We start from the raw sequence: 17,628 nt of genomic DNA, 5'->3' as shown, positions 1-17,628 counted from the left end.
GGCCAACCCCTCTTATGAAAACCAAACAAATTGTTGCCCGTTGGCTTTGTTCTTTGATTCGTGAAGCTTATGTACAGGAAGGTTTACCTGTTCCAGCCTCTGTTAAGGCTCATTCTACTCCGTCTGTGGGTCCTTCTTGGGCTGCTAGACGTGGTGCCTCCGCTGTTCAGCTGTGCAAGGCAGCCACTTGTTCTTCCATTCAGACGTTTTTGAGGTTTTATGCGTTTGACACCTTTGCCTCTCAGGGTGCATCCTTTGGGCGCAGGATTCTCCTTTCTGCACAGGAGCGTCCCCGCCCTTAGTTGAACTGCTTTGGGACATCCCCAAGGTCAACCCTGTGGACCCCCTATGGACCCTGAAGTAGAAAACAAGAGATATGGTAAGAACTTACCTTTGTTATCTCTGTTTCTACGAAGTCCATAGGGTCCACAGGGCGCCCGCCCTGACGCACCTGGCGTCAAATGGGCTGTGTTGCTGGTCACCGGTTTTCCGTCTCCCATTTCTGTGAGTTTGGTTTTCTTGTGTGTTCCAGTCTTCCTTCTCACTGTTTAGACTCCTCCTCCGGCCTTGGCTGCTTACCAACTGAGGTGCTGTGGCCGGGGGCGGGGTATAGAGGAGGATGGACCCAAGAGCATCCTCGGAGCAGCTAAAGCTTTAACTGGGTGGTGCCCGTGGATCCAGATCCAGCTATACCCCAAAGTCAACCCTGTGGACCCTATGGACTTCGTAGAAACAGAGATAACAAAGGTAAGTTCTTACCATATCTCTTGTTTTTGGGGGGATAGCCTGAAAATGTACTTTAGTAAACAGGCCCAATAAAAACAGTCACATATTTGGGGTTGGGGGGACACCAAATGATAACCTGCCTCCGGGCGTATGGGATGAACTTACGCCACTGATTGTTAGTGCAACTTATTTTAATTTATTCATAAAAAAAAAGGTCACTTGCTCTCTATACATATTTTCCTGGCGCTCTTCGGTAACCAGAATGCTAAATGCACATATACACAGAGGACACAGTCTCCTTATTACATAATAATATACAGAGGACACAGGTGGACGAGTCAGTTTCTTTATTACATAATAATATATACTTTTGTACAGTGCAGAACCGGTAGATATTTGGAAACTGTTGGCTTGAGGATTTTTTTATTGTTTATATCATTCCTGGTGTACAGAATATAGGGGCAGGAAACTGACTAGAAATAGCAGGAATGGAGGCGACGGGACCAATAAGCCATAGGTGTAAGGACTGAGGGTCTATACCTAGAAGAGGGGATGTATGGCGAAGGGACCAATAATCCATAGGTGTAAGGACTGAGGGTCTATATCTAGAAGAGGGGATGTATGGCGAAGGGACCAATAATCCATAGGTGTAAGGACTGAGGGTATATATCTAGAAGAGGGGATTTATGGCGAAGGGACCAATAATCCATAGGTGTAAGGACTGAGGGTATATATCTAGAAGAGGGGATTTATGGCGAAGGGACCAATAATCCATAGGTGTAAGGACTGAGGGTCTATACCTAGAAGAGGGGATGTATGGTGATGGGACCAATAATCCATAGGTGTAAGGACTGAGGGTCTATACCTAGAAGAGGGGATTTATGGCGACGGGACCAATAATCCATAGGTGTAAGGACTGAGGGTCTATACCTAGAAGAGGGGATGTATGGTGATGGGACCAATAATCCATAGGTGTAAGGACTGAGGGTCTATACCTAGAAGAGGGGATTTATGGCGACGGGACCAATAATCCATAGGTGTAAGGACTGAGGGTCTATACCTAGAAGAGGGGATGTATGGTGATGGGACCAATAATCCATAGGTGTAAGGACTGAGGGTCTATACCTAGAAGAGGGGATTTATGGCGACGGGACCAATAATCCATAGGTGTAAGGACTGAGGGTCTATACCTAGAAGAGGGGATTTATGGCGACGGGACCAATAATCCATAGGTGTAAGGACTGAGGGTCTATACCTAGAAGAGGGGATTTATGACAACGAATAATACATTTCTGGGGAAGAATAATGACAATATTGCATGGAGACTGAATAATCGTGAGACTGGGCCTGGATCAGTACAGCCACAGCTGGGTGCTATGCAATTATATATACCCTGGACGGTGTGAGGACCTGAGGCCGCTGCTCGTTAAAGCTGATATGGTGATATGTAAAACACAGGATGGAGTATTGATTATATTACGTAGAAATGGTTGGATATGCTAAATGATTGATATATACAATCCATTCACTCCAGATTAGATTGGGCAGAGCAAATTGACCCCTATGAGCACTTGTCAAAAATAACTGGTTGGCCTGGACACCAGAGGCCATTGGCAGGGGCGTAGGAACAAAAACTGGCATGGGGGGGGTGGTATCTCATTTTACGACAGATGTGACAGTTTACTATAAAAATGTATTTATAAATTATTAATAATAACTACCAATTAGTACAATAGCTGTTAGGGAGATAGATAACTACAAGTGTTCGTCTTGAAAAATTAAATGTTTTCATAGTCATTAATCTAGTTTTTATTCAAAGATCATTGACGGCCTAATTTCATTTGATTGGGAGTATATGTAAATCTATAGGCACTGGTTACGGTACGTGCTATAATATCTGCTATGTGCTGCGATCTAGCCACAATGAGACCGCTGCTAACGCTTTAAACCGCCTGCAGGCCGCAATCATTCGACGACTCTGTTCCATTGTGGTACGCAGCTTCCCGGTCTCCTATATCTGCTTATGCTTACTGCAAGAGGAAAATGTGCGCAGAACAAACAATGGTAAAACGTGCGCAGAACAAACCTGCAGATAAAACGTGCGCAGAACAAACATAACGATAAATTGTGCGCAGAACAAACAACGATAAATTGTGCGCAGAACAAACAACGATAAAACGTGCGCAGAACAAACATTGATAAAACGTGCGCAGAACAAACAACGATAAAACGTGCGCAGAACAAACAACAATAAATTGTGCGCAGAACAAACTATAATAAAACGTGCCCAGAACAAACAGCGATAAAACGTGCGCAGAACAAACACAACGATAAAACGTGCGCAGAACAAACAACGGTAAAACGTGCGCAGAGCAAATGATGGTAAAACGTGCGCAGAGCAATCATGACGATAACTAAATTTTTGGTGAACAGAAACTACAACAGTTGGAGAGTTCAAACAAGTTATTATCGTGTCATCCCTATTTTTATTTCATTCATCCCCATTCGCTTTTGTGTAGAAGTACATGGATGGGGGAGGGCAGTCTTTGCCCACCAAACAGAAATCATGGGGGGGGGGCAACTGCCCCCCTACGCCCCTGCCCAGGGGGGTCTGACTACAGCTGGATCTCTTCTCATAAAGCCCGTAAGGAGTCATTCAGAGATCAGATTGCACATTGTGTGGCTGTCGCTACACTGATAGTGAATGGATTGGTGAACCAGCAGCGAGGGGAGCTGTATTGTTAGATAGAGACCCCCAGTGCTAACCCTGCGCCATTGGGTCGGTGGCTCAGGAAGGACAATGTAACAATATCACAGCCCCTCACACAGACTAATGACGGGTTCTCGGCCCTGGAATGTCATTTTCCTGACCATGTATATAGGTCATTGATCATTTCCAGGTACCAGCGATGGATTGTGAGACTACTGGTTACTTTGGTTTTACACTACTGGGTTCTGACGGGTCCACAGTTTGGAGGGTGATAAGGAGATATCAGGAGTGTTAGGATTAGAGTCCTGTATCTCAGATGCACTTATCAGCCTCCAACAATGCTCTCTTGAGTGTCTCCACAGTCTCCTCAGCGAGTACGCTCACTCCGCAAGTACTTGCTCACTCTCTGGGCTGTTGATACTGCCGTTTCTCTGCTTTCCCAGGTCCTCTTTCTCCGTCCCTTCCTCCACCTTCTCATCCAACTGGCTGGGGATGGACCAGTACAGGTGAGCATCCATTCTGGCCGTATTCTCGGCCATCTCTCGAGCACTGCAGGGTGGAGTAGAGACCTCGAAGGTCTGGTGGAAGGTGTTGTAATCAACCTCGTAGAAGCCGTCCTCCAGGCTGAGCACCGACATGAACCGATGACCCCAGAGAACCTCATCCACCAGGTAGGAGCTCCGGGCCTGACACGTCATCCCTGAAATACAGAATACAGAAACGGCTGTGGTGAGCGCTGGTACCTACACTACGTTCCTTGTCTCCATGATGGGCTAGCCAGCAGAAAGGATCAGGGATTTCTAGGGGGGAGATGTATCTCTTGGTAGTGTCAGTGTATGGGGACCGGAACCTATTAGTGTTGTAGTGTCAGTGTATGGGGACCGGGACTATTAGTGTTGGGGGATGTGGAGACATGGCGTAGGTGTAGTCCCCTATATCCAACCTACACCATGTCACCACAGCTGCCTGCATCTCATACTATCCTACCCCATGTCACCACAGTCCCCTGTATCTCATACCATCCTACACCATGTCACCACAGTCCCCTGCATCTCATACCATCCTACACCATGTGACCACAGCCCCCTGCATCTCATACCATCCTACACCATGTCACCACAGCCCCCTGCATCTGATACCATCCTACACCATGTCACCACAGCCCCCTGCATCTCATACCATCCTACACCATGTCACCACTGCCTCCTGTATCTCATACCCACCTACACCATGTCACCACAGCCCCCTGCATCTCATACCATCCTACACCATGTCACCACAGCCCCCTGCATCTCATACCATCCTACATCATGTCACTACAGTCCCCTGCATCTCATACCATCCTACACCATGTCACCACAGTCCCCTGCATCTCATACCATCCTACACCATGTCACCACAGCCCCCTGCATCTCATACCATCCTACACCATGTCACCACAGCCCCCTGCATCTCATACCATCCTACACCATGTCACCACAGCCCCCTGCATCTCATACCATCCTACACCATGTCACCACTGCCTCCTGTATCTCATACCCACCTACACCATGTCACCACAGCCCCCTGCATCTCATACCATCCTACACCATGTCACCACAGCCCCCTGCATCTCATACCATCCTACACCATGTCACCACTGCCTCCTGTATCTCATACCCACCTACACCATGTCACCACAGCCCCCTGCATCTCATACCATCCTACACCATGTCACCACAGCCCCCTGCATCTCATACCATCCTACATCATGTCACTACAGTCCCCTGTATCTCATACCATCCTACACCATGTCACCACAGCCCCCTGCATCTCATACCATCCTACACCATGTCACCACAGCCCCCTGTATCTCATACCATCCTACACCATGTCACCACTGCCTCCTGTATCTCATACCCACCTACACCATGTCACCACAGTCCCTGCATCTCATGCCATCCTACACCATGTCACCACAGCCCCCTGCATCTCATACTATCCTACACCATGTCACCACAGTCCCCTGCATCTCATACCATCCTACACCATGTCACCACAGTCCCCTGCATCTCATACCATCCTACACCATGTCAACACAGCCCCCTGCATCTCATACCATCCTACACCATGTGACCACAGCCCCCTGCATCTCATACCATCCTACACCATGTCACCACAGTCCCCTGTATCTCATACCATCCTACACCATGTCACCACAGCCCCCTGTATCTCATACCATCCTACACCATGTCACCACAGCCCCCTGCATCTCATACCATCCTACACCATGTCACCACAGCCCCCTGCATCTCATACCATCCTACACCATGTCACCACTGCCTCCTGTATCTCATACCCACCTACACCATGTCACCACAGCCCCCTGCATCTCATACCATCCTACACCATGTCACCACAGCCCCCTGTATCTCATACCATCCTACACCATGTCACAACAGCCCCCTGCTTCTCATACCAACCTACACCATGTCACCACTGCCTCCTGTATCTCATACCCACCTACACCATGTCACCACAGCCCCCTGCATCTCATACCATCCTACACCATGTCACCACAGCCCCCTGCATCTCATACCATCCTACACCATGTCACCACAGCCCCCTGCATCTCATACCATCCTACATCATGTCACTACAGTCCCCTGCATCTCATACCATCCTACACCATGTCACCACAGTCCTCTGCATCTCATACCATCCTACACCATGTCACCACAGCCCCCTGTATCTCATACCATCCTACACCATGTCACCACAGCCCCCTGCATCTCATAACATCCTACACCATGTCACCACTACCTCCTGTATCTCATACCCACCTACACCATGTCACCACAATCCCCTGCATCTCATACTATCCTACACCATGTCACCACAGTCCCCTGCATCTCATACCATCCTACACCATGTCACCACAGCCCCCTGCATCTCATACCATCCTACACCATGTCACCACAGCCCCCTGCATCCCATACCATCCTACACCATGTCACCACAGCCCCCTGCATCTCATACCATCCTACACCATGTCACCACAGTCCCCTGCATCTCATACCATCCTACATGTCACCACAGCCCCCTGCATCTCATACCATCCTACACCACGTCACCACTACCTCCTGTATCTCATACCCACCTACACCATGTCACCACAGTCCCCTGCATCTCATACCATCCTACACCATGTCACCACAGTCCCTTGCATCTCATACCATCCTACACCATGTCACCACTGCCTCCTGTATCTCATACCCACCTACACCATGTCACCACAGCCCCCTTGCTCATCAATCTCTGCGTGCACTAGGACTCCTACCGTGTGCTACGACCCACCCTTATGTTCCCTAATCCCAATATGGGGCCTGGCTTGTCTGAGAGGATGTCACTGGGCCTCAGACAGTCATCTCCATGGACATTGTGATAAACCTTAATGGCTCTCTTTCTTTCTAATGGCGGCCGATATATTGGATCATGAATTTAATGCTTATGTTGCCTTGTATTGACATATAGCGTTGAGTGTCCTCTGTGTTCTGTGGGGTCTACTGAAATTATATCAAGTACTATGGCCCACTTCTACGGAGACATGAATACAGGGAAGACTAGTGACCCTGTCTGGCCTCTTCTTTGGGAATGTAACTAAGGAACAATGAGGGATGTTTCTAAGACATCTAATGATGGCAAAGTAGCTGGAAAATTCTGGTAAAGCTGGTTAATAAATGGAACCCCTAGCGTCTCATTGTTTGTATTTCTCCTGATTTACCTGTTGCTTCCACCATGCCTTCCAAGATCACGACAATCTCAAACTCGTCCTTTTCTAGTTGTCGCTTGGACACTTCCCAAAATGGGCTGTGTTCATTGATTTCATGACTGATGATCAGCGGTGAGACCAGAAAAAGTCGGTCATCTCCTGTCTCAAAACCCACGTTAATGTCTGTCTGGTTGAGTGGAATAAATTCCCCTTCTTGCGTTTGCTTGGATTTGATAAGTTTGGCCCTTATAGAGGCCTCTACGATGTGCGACTGGCGTAGGTCACCCACCCGGAACATGAGACACAGTTTGTCGTCACGCAAGGATATCACGGCGTGCGAAGAGAAGACCAGGGTCTCTGCTCTCTTGTTGGGCTGAGAGATTTTCACAAACATTCCAGGTCCCTGCAGGGGCAGATTCTGTCCGAATGGAACGGGTTACCTCACCGGATCCGATCCCAGATGCTGGTCTTCTCCCCGGAAGTGCGCCAGTCTCTAACTTGGTGGCTTCAGCCAGCTCATGTCATCGAGGGTCGCCCCTTTTGGATCCCGGACTGGGTTCTGCTCACTACAGATGCCAGTCTCTGGGGTTGGGGGGAGTGACTGGCTCATTGTCTCTTCAGGGCCGTTGGTCTGCGGAGGAAGCAGTTCTTCCCATAAACGTTCTGGAGCTGCGGGCCGTGTACAGGGCTCTGCTGTCATCAGGCACCGCTCTTCACGGAAGGGCGGTACAGGTGCAATCCAACAACGCCACCACGGTGGTGTACATCAATCACCAGGGAGGAACTTGCAGTCGAGCGGCGATGTTGGAGGTGTCTCGCATCCTGGCTTGGGCGGAGAGCCACCTTCCTACAATCTCTGCAGTCTTCATCCCGGGAGTCCTCAACTGGGAGGCGGACTTCCTCAGCCGTCATGACGTGCACCCAGGGGAATGGTCGCTTCACCCGGAGGTGTTTTCAACTTCTCGTGGACAAATGGGGACTGCCGGAGTTGGACCTGATGGCTTCCCGTCACAACTACAAGTTGCCCGTTTACGGCTCAAGGACAAGGGACGCAGGCGCAAGTCTGGTGGACGCGCTGTCGATGAAATGGACATTTCACCTAGCGTACCTGTTTCCTCCGATCTCCCTGCTGCCACCGATCTCCCTGCTGGCCCAGACTTCCTTGGTACTCTGATCTCAAGAGATTGTCCATCGACGTTCTGTACCTTCTACCTCAGCGTAGGGAACTGCTGTCTCAGGGGCCCTGCCTTTACCCGGATCTGGGTCGACTGTTTTTGACGGCGTGGCTCTTGAGACAGCCGTCTTAAGGTCCCGGGGGTTTTCAAGCTCTGTCATCAGTACCATGTTGAGGGCGCGTAAACCTGCCTCAGCTCGGATTTACCACAGGGTGTGGCACACTTACTTTCAGTGATGTGAGTCCAGAAACTTTGATCCTCAGGTGTTCAGGGTTTCTAGGATTTTGGCTTTTCTGCAGTCAGGTCTTGACCTGGGCTTACGTCTGGCCTCCCTGAAGGTTCATGTGTCGGCTCTGTCTGTGTGGTTCCAACGTAGGATCGGTACACTGCCTGATGTTCACACCTTTTTCTAAGGTGTTCTTCGAATCCAGCCTCCCTTTGTGCTTCCAGTGGCTCCGTGGGACTTGGCGGTGGTTCTTCGGGTCCTGCAGGGACCTCCTTTTGAGCCTCTTGAGTCGGTTGACCTCAAGTGGTTAACACTTGACTGTTTTTCTCCTGGCAATTGCTTCAGCCAGGAGGGTATCGAGTTGGGGGCGCTTTCTTGTAGCCCCCCCTTCTTAATTTTTCACCAGGACAGAGCGGTGCTTCGCACTCGTCCTGAGTTTTTGCCTAAAGTAGTCTCTAAGTTCCACATCAATCAGGAACTTGTGGTGCCAGCTTTTCAGTCCCCTGATCTTACAGCTGGTGAGGCTTCGTTGGACGTTGTCCGTGCTCTCAGAGTTTATGTTGATCGGACGGCTTCTGTAAGAAGGTCCGATTCTTTGTTTGTCCTCTTTGTTGGCAGGCCAACCCCTCTTATGAAAACCAAACAAATTGTTGCCCGTTGGCTTTGTTCTTTGATTCGTGAAGCTTATGTACAGGAAGGTTTACCTGTTCCAGCCTCTGTTAAGGCTCATTCTACTCCGTCTGTGGGTCCTTCTTGGGCTGCTAGACGTGGTGCCTCCGCTGTTCAGCTGTGCAAGGCAGCCACTTGTTCTTCCATTCAGACGTTTTTGAGGTTTTATGCGTTTGACACCTTTGCCTCTCAGGGTGCATCCTTTGGGCGCAGGATTCTCCTTTCTGCACAGGAGCGTCCCCGCCCTTAGTTGAACTGCTTTGGGACATCCCCAAGGTCAACCCTGTGGACCCCCTATGGACCCTGAAGTAGAAAACAAGAGATATGGTAAGAACTTACCTTTGTTATCTCTGTTTCTACGAAGTCCATAGGGTCCACAGGGCGCCCGCCCTGACGCACCTGGCGTCAAATGGGCTGTGTTGCTGGTCACCGGTTTTCCGTCTCCCATTTCTGTGAGTTTGGTTTTCTTGTGTGTTCCAGTCTTCCTTCTCACTGTTTAGACTCCTCCTCCGGCCTTGGCTGCTTACCAACTGAGGTGCTGTGGCCGGGGGCGGGGTATAGAGGAGGATGGACCCAAGAGCATCCTCGGAGCAGCTAAAGCTTTAACTGGGTGGTGCCCGTGGATCCAGATCCAGCTATACCCCAAAGTCAACCCTGTGGACCCTATGGACTTCGTAGAAACAGAGATAACAAAGGTAAGTTCTTACCATATCTCTTGTTTTTGGGGGGATAGCCTGAAAATGTACTTTAGTAAACAGGCCCAATAAAAACAGTCACATATTTGGGGTTGGGGGGACACCAAATGATAACCTGCCTCCGGGCGTATGGGATGAACTTACGCCACTGATTGTTAGTGCAACTTATTTTAATTTATTCATAAAAAAAAAGGTCACTTGCTCTCTATACATATTTTCCTGGCGCTCTTCGGTAACCAGAATGCTAAATGCACATATACACAGAGGACACAGTCTCCTTATTACATAATAATATACAGAGGACACAGGTGGACGAGTCAGTTTCTTTATTACATAATAATATATACTTTTGTACAGTGCAGAACCGGTAGATATTTGGAAACTGTTGGCTTGAGGATTTTTTTATTGTTTATATCATTCCTGGTGTACAGAATATAGGGGCAGGAAACTGACTAGAAATAGCAGGAATGGAGGCGACGGGACCAATAAGCCATAGGTGTAAGGACTGAGGGTCTATACCTAGAAGAGGGGATGTATGGCGAAGGGACCAATAATCCATAGGTGTAAGGACTGAGGGTCTATATCTAGAAGAGGGGATGTATGGCGAAGGGACCAATAATCCATAGGTGTAAGGACTGAGGGTATATATCTAGAAGAGGGGATTTATGGCGAAGGGACCAATAATCCATAGGTGTAAGGACTGAGGGTATATATCTAGAAGAGGGGATTTATGGCGAAGGGACCAATAATCCATAGGTGTAAGGACTGAGGGTCTATACCTAGAAGAGGGGATGTATGGTGATGGGACCAATAATCCATAGGTGTAAGGACTGAGGGTCTATACCTAGAAGAGGGGATTTATGGCGACGGGACCAATAATCCATAGGTGTAAGGACTGAGGGTCTATACCTAGAAGAGGGGATGTATGGTGATGGGACCAATAATCCATAGGTGTAAGGACTGAGGGTCTATACCTAGAAGAGGGGATTTATGGCGACGGGACCAATAATCCATAGGTGTAAGGACTGAGGGTCTATACCTAGAAGAGGGGATGTATGGTGATGGGACCAATAATCCATAGGTGTAAGGACTGAGGGTCTATACCTAGAAGAGGGGATTTATGGCGACGGGACCAATAATCCATAGGTGTAAGGACTGAGGGTCTATACCTAGAAGAGGGGATTTATGGCGACGGGACCAATAATCCATAGGTGTAAGGACTGAGGGTCTATACCTAGAAGAGGGGATTTATGACAACGAATAATACATTTCTGGGGAAGAATAATGACAATATTGCATGGAGACTGAATAATCGTGAGACTGGGCCTGGATCAGTACAGCCACAGCTGGGTGCTATGCAATTATATATACCCTGGACGGTGTGAGGACCTGAGGCCGCTGCTCGTTAAAGCTGATATGGTGATATGTAAAACACAGGATGGAGTATTGATTATATTACGTAGAAATGGTTGGATATGCTAAATGATTGATATATACAATCCATTCACTCCAGATTAGATTGGGCAGAGCAAATTGACCCCTATGAGCACTTGTCAAAAATAACTGGTTGGCCTGGACACCAGAGGCCATTGGCAGGGGCGTAGGAACAAAAACTGGCATGGGGGGGGTGGTATCTCATTTTACGACAGATGTGACAGTTTACTATAAAAATGTATTTATAAATTATTAATAATAACTACCAATTAGTACAATAGCTGTTAGGGAGATAGATAACTACAAGTGTTCGTCTTGAAAAATGAAATGTTTTCATAGTCATTAATCTAGTTTTTATTCAAAGATCATTGACGGCCTAATTTCATTTGATTGGGAGTATATGTAAATCTATAGGCACTGGTTACGGTACGTGCTATAATATCTGCTATGTGCTGCGATCTAGCCACAATGAGACCGCTGCTAACGCTTTAAACCGCCTGCAGGCCGCAATCATTCGACGACTCTGTTCCATTGTGGTACGCAGCTTCCCGGTCTCCTATATCTGCTTATGCTTACTGCAAGAGGAAAATGTGCGCAGAACAAACAATGGTAAAACGTGCGCAGAACAAACCTGCAGATAAAACGTGCGCAGAACAAACCTGCAGATAAAACGTGCGCAGAACAAACAACGATAAATTGTGCGCAGAACAAACAACGATAAAACGTGCGCAGAACAAACATTGATAAAACGTGCGCAGAACAAACAACGATAAAACGTGCGCAGAACAAACAACAATAAATTGTGCGCAGAACAAACTATAATAAAACGTGCCCAGAACAAACAGCGATAAAACGTGCGCAGAACAAACACAACGATAAAACGTGCGCAGAACAAACAACGGTAAAACGTGCGCAGAGCAAATGATGGTAAAACGTGCGCAGAGCAATCATGACGATAACTAAATTTTTGGTGAACAGAAACTACAACAGTTGGAGAGTTCAAACAAGTTATTATCGTGTCATCCCTATTTTTATTTCATTCATCCCCATTCGCTTTTGTGTAGAAGTACATGGATGGGGGAGGGCAGTCTTTGCCCACCAAACAGAAATCATGGGGGGGGGGCAACTGCCCCCCTACGCCCCTGCCCAGGGGGGTCTGACTACAGCTGGATCTCTTCTCATAAAGCCCGTAAGGAGTCATTCAGAGATCAGATTGCACATTGTGTGGCTGTCGCTACACTGATAGTGAATGGATTGGTGAACCAGCAGCGAGGGGAGCTGTATTGTTAGATAGAGACCCCCAGTGCTAACCCTGCGCCATTGGGTCGGTGGCTCAGGAAGGACAATGTAACAATATCACAGCCCCTCACACAGACTAATGACGGGTTCTCGGCCCTGGAATGTCATTTTCCTGACCATGTATATAGGTCATTGATCATTTCCAGGTACCAGCGATGGATTGTGAGACTACTGGTTACTTTGGTTTTACACTACTGGGTTCTGACGGGTCCACAGTTTGGAGGGTGATAAGGAGATATCAGGAGTGTTAGGATTAGAGTCCTGTATCTCAGATGCACTTATCAGCCTCCAACAATGCTCTCTTGAGTGTCTCCACAGTCTCCTCAGCGAGTACGCTCACTCCGCAAGTACTTGCTCACTCTCTGGGCTGTTGATACTGCCGTTTCTCTGCTTTCCCAGGTCCTCTTTCTCCGTCCCTTCCTCCACCTTCTCATCCAACTGGCTGGGGATGGACCAGTACAGGTGAGCATCCATTCTGGCCGTATTCTCGGCCATCTCTCGAGCACTGCAGGGTGGAGTAGAGACCTCGAAGGTCTGGTGGAAGGTGTTGTAATCAACCTCGTAGAAGCCGTCCTCCAGGCTGAGCACCGACATGAACCGATGACCCCAGAGAACCTCATCCACCAGGTAGGAGCTCCGGGCCTGACACGTCATCCCTGAAATACAGAATACAGAAACGGCTGTGGTGAGCGCTGGTACCTACACTACGTTCCTTGTCTCCATGATGGGCTAGCCAGCAGAAAGGATCAGGGATTTCTAGGGGGGAGATGTATCTCTTGGTAGTGTCAGTGTATGGGGACCGGAACCTATTAGTGTTGTAGTGTCAGTGTATGGGGACCGGGACTATTAGTGTTGGGGGATGTGGAGACATGGCGTAGGTGTAGTCCCCTATATCCAACCTACACCATGTCACCACAGCTGCCTGCATCTCATACTATCCTACCCCATGTCACCACAGTCCCCTGTATCTCATACCATCCTACACCATGTCACCACAGTCCCCTGCATCTCATACCATCCTACACCATGTGACCACAGCCCCCTGCATCTCATACCATCCTACACCATGTCACCACAGCCCCCTGCATCTGATACCATCCTACACCATGTCACCACAGCCCCCTGCATCTCATACCATCCTACACCATGTCACCACTGCCTCCTGTATCTCATACCCACCTACACCATGTCACCACAGCCCCCTGCATCTCATACCATCCTACACCATGTCACCACAGCCCCCTGCATCTCATACCATCCTACATCATGTCACTACAGTCCCCTGCATCTCATACCATCCTACACCATGTCACCACAGTCCCCTGCATCTCATACCATCCTACACCATGTCACCACAGCCCCCTGCATCTCATACCATCCTACACCATGTCACCACAGCCCCCTGCATCTCATACCATCCTACACCATGTCACCACAGCCCCCTGCATCTCATACCATCCTACACCATGTCACCACTGCCTCCTGTATCTCATACCCACCTACACCATGTCACCACAGCCCCCTGCATCTCATACCATCCTACACCATGTCACCACAGCCCCCTGCATCTCATACCATCCTACACCATGTCACCACTGCCTCCTGTATCTCATACCCACCTACACCATGTCACCACAGCCCCCTGCATCTCATACCATCCTACACCATGTCACCACAGCCCCCTGCATCTCATACCATCCTACATCATGTCACTACAGTCCCCTGTATCTCATACCATCCTACACCATGTCACCACAGCCCCCTGCATCTCATACCATCCTACACCATGTCACCACAGCCCCCTGTATCTCATACCATCCTACACCATGTCACCACTGCCTCCTGTATCTCATACCCACCTACACCATGTCACCACAGTCCCTGCATCTCATGCCATCCTACACCATGTCACCACAGCCCCCTGCATCTCATACTATCCTACACCATGTCACCACAGTCCCCTGCATCTCATACCATCCTACACCATGTCACCACAGTCCCCTGCATCTCATACCATCCTACACCATGTCAACACAGCCCCCTGCATCTCATACCATCCTACACCATGTGACCACAGCCCCCTGCATCTCATACCATCCTACACCATGTCACCACAGTCCCCTGTATCTCATACCATCCTACACCATGTCACCACAGCCCCCTGTATCTCATACCATCCTACACCATGTCACCACAGCCCCCTGCATCTCATACCATCCTACACCATGTCACCACAGCCCCCTGCATCTCATACCATCCTACACCATGTCACCACTGCCTCCTGTATCTCATACCCACCTACACCATGTCACCACAGCCCCCTGCATCTCATACCATCCTACACCATGTCACCACAGCCCCCTGTATCTCATACCATCCTACACCATGTCACAACAGCCCCCTGCTTCTCATACCAACCTACACCATGTCACCACTGCCTCCTGTATCTCATACCCACCTACACCATGTCACCACAGCCCCCTGCATCTCATACCATCCTACACCATGTCACCACAGCCCCCTGCATCTCATACCATCCTACACCATGTCACCACAGCCCCCTGCATCTCATACCATCCTACATCATGTCACTACAGTCCCCTGCATCTCATACCATCCTACACCATGTCACCACAGTCCTCTGCATCTCATACCATCCTACACCATGTCACCACAGCCCCCTGTATCTCATACCATCCTACACCATGTCACCACAGCCCCCTGCATCTCATAACATCCTACACCATGTCACCACTACCTCCTGTATCTCATACCCACCTACACCATGTCACCACAATCCCCTGCATCTCATACTATCCTACACCATGTCACCACAGTCCCCTGCATCTCATACCATCCTACACCATGTCACCACAGCCCCCTGCATCTCATACCATCCTACACCATGTCACCACAGCCCCCTGCATCTCATACCATCCTACACCATGTCACCACAGCCCCCTGCATCCCATACCATCCTACACCATGTCACCACAGCCCCCTGCATCTCATACCATCCTACACCATGTCACCACAGTCCCCTGCATCTCATACCATCCTACATGTCACCACAGCCCCCTGCATCTCATACCATCCTACACCACGTCACCACTACCTCCTGTATCTCATACCCACCTACACCATGTCACCACAGTCCCCTGCATCTCATACCATCCTACACCATGTCACCACAGTCCCTTGCATCTCATACCATCCTACACCATGTCACCACTGCCTCCTGTATCTCATACCCACCTACACCATGTCACCACAGCCCCCTTGCTCATCAATCTCTGCGTGCACTAGGACTCCTACCGTGTGCTACGACCCACCCTTATGTTCCCTAATCCCAATATGGGGCCTGGCTTGTCTGAGAGGATGTCACTGGGCCTCAGACAGTCATCTCCATGGACATTGTGATAAACCTTAATGGCTCTCTTTCTTTCTAATGGCGGCCGATATATTGGATCATGAATTTAATGCTTATGTTGCCTTGTATTGACATATAGCGTTGAGTGTCCTCTGTGTTCTGTGGGGTCTACTGAAATTATATCAAGTACTATGGCCCACTTCTACGGAGACATGAATACAGGGAAGACTAGTGACCCTGTCTGGCCTCTTCTTTGGGAATGTAACTAAGGAACAATGAGGGATGTTTCTAAGACATCTAATGATGGCAAAGTAGCTGGAAAATTCTGGTAAAGCTGGTTAATAAATGGAACCCCTAGCGTCTCATTGTTTGTATTTCTCCTGATTTACCTGTTGCTTCCACCATGCCTTCCAAGATCACGACAATCTCAAACTCGTCCTTTTCTAGTTGTCGCTTGGACACTTCCCAAAATGGGCTGTGTTCATTGATTTCATGACTGATGATCAGCGGTGAGACCAGAAAAAGTCGGTCATCTCCTGTCTCAAAACCCACGTTAATGTCTGTCTGGTTGAGTGGAATAAATTCCCCTTCTTGCGTTTGCTTGGATTTGATAAGTTTGGCCCTTATAGAGGCCTCTACGATGTGCGACTGGCGTAGGTCACCCACCCGGAACATGAGACACAGTTTGTCGTCACGCAAGGATATCACGGCGTGCGAAGAGAAGACCAGGGTCTCTGCTCTCTTGTTGGGCTGAGAGATTTTCACAAACATGCAGCCGACCATGAAGGCATTGACCATGGACCCAAGAATGGCTTGAAGGAGAAGCAAAATGATACCCTCTGGGCACTTATCTGTGATCACACGATGCCCATAACCAATTGTAGTCTCCGTCTCGATAGAGAAGAGGAACGCGGAAACAAAGCCATTGAGGTTTTTGATGCACGGTGTCCATGTTTGGTCTTCCAGGTGCTCCAAATCCCCACGGCAGTAAGCTATAAACCACCAGATGACTCCAAAGAAAAGCCAGGTGATGGCATAGGCCAGTATAAAGACCAAAAGGCTAACTCTCCATTTTAGATCTACCAGCGTTGTGAAGATGTCAGTAATATACCGATATGTCTCCCTGACATTTCCGTGCTGAACGTTACACCTCCCGTCTTTTTCTACGTAGCGCTGCCGGCGTCGCAGTTTCCGGTCGGCTTTCTCTAACTTTTCAGCCAGTTTGGAAGCACGTGAGAAGGATGGTTTGGCGTTGGTGACTGTAGATCCAGGGACTGCGGTGAAAACATTGTTGTTATCTTTGGCCATATTTTATCGAGACTTCAAGCTAGATGGGTTTACAGCCTGCACAGAGAGGAGAAAAGCCAGTTATCCAGGTCATTGAGGACATTACAAGCAGCAGTTTAGCAGATTTCTAGAATTATGCGCAATTTGGGATTGCACGCATTGACTATAAATACGCCCACCTCTCTCTGTACCCGAATGTACTGGCATCCTGGTCTGGACTCTCAGGCCAGGATGGAAGGGCTCCAGTGCTGTCAGCTATGAGCTGTGGGTGTTGGACTAATAATGT

At 48.9% G+C, this 17,628-nt stretch overlaps 2 protein-coding genes across 2 annotated transcripts; both read right to left on the bottom strand.

Moving 5' to 3' along the window:
* Positions 1 to 1,058: 1,058 nt before the first annotated feature.
* Positions 1,059 to 7,804, bottom strand: LOC148439507 (G protein-activated inward rectifier potassium channel 3-like). Its single transcript, XM_088464653.1, has 2 exons — positions 7,200 to 7,804; positions 1,059 to 4,136 (listed from the first exon to the last, which is right to left on the bottom strand). The coding sequence occupies exons 1-2, from the start codon at positions 7,579 to 7,581 to the stop codon at positions 3,817 to 3,819; spliced, it is 702 nt and encodes a 233-aa protein (XP_088320779.1). The 5' UTR covers positions 7,582 to 7,804; the 3' UTR covers positions 1,059 to 3,816.
* A 2,459-nt stretch (positions 7,805 to 10,263) lies between these two features.
* Positions 10,264 to 17,428, bottom strand: LOC148439506 (G protein-activated inward rectifier potassium channel 3-like). The gene is made up of 2 exons (XM_088464654.1): positions 16,445 to 17,428; positions 10,264 to 13,341 (listed from the first exon to the last, which is right to left on the bottom strand). The coding sequence occupies exons 1-2, from the start codon at positions 17,361 to 17,363 to the stop codon at positions 13,022 to 13,024; spliced, it is 1,239 nt and encodes a 412-aa protein (XP_088320780.1). The 5' UTR covers positions 17,364 to 17,428; the 3' UTR covers positions 10,264 to 13,021.
* Positions 17,429 to 17,628: the final 200 nt, after the last annotated feature.

Source organism: Taudactylus pleione, unplaced genomic scaffold (genome assembly GCF_031769625.1).
Source record: "Taudactylus pleione unplaced genomic scaffold, aTauple2 ptg001742l, whole genome shotgun sequence".
Taxonomy (NCBI): domain Eukaryota; kingdom Metazoa; phylum Chordata; class Amphibia; order Anura; family Myobatrachidae; genus Taudactylus; species Taudactylus pleione.
Note: the sequence above shows the minus strand (reverse complement) of the source record. Positions and strands in the feature narration are given on the sequence as shown.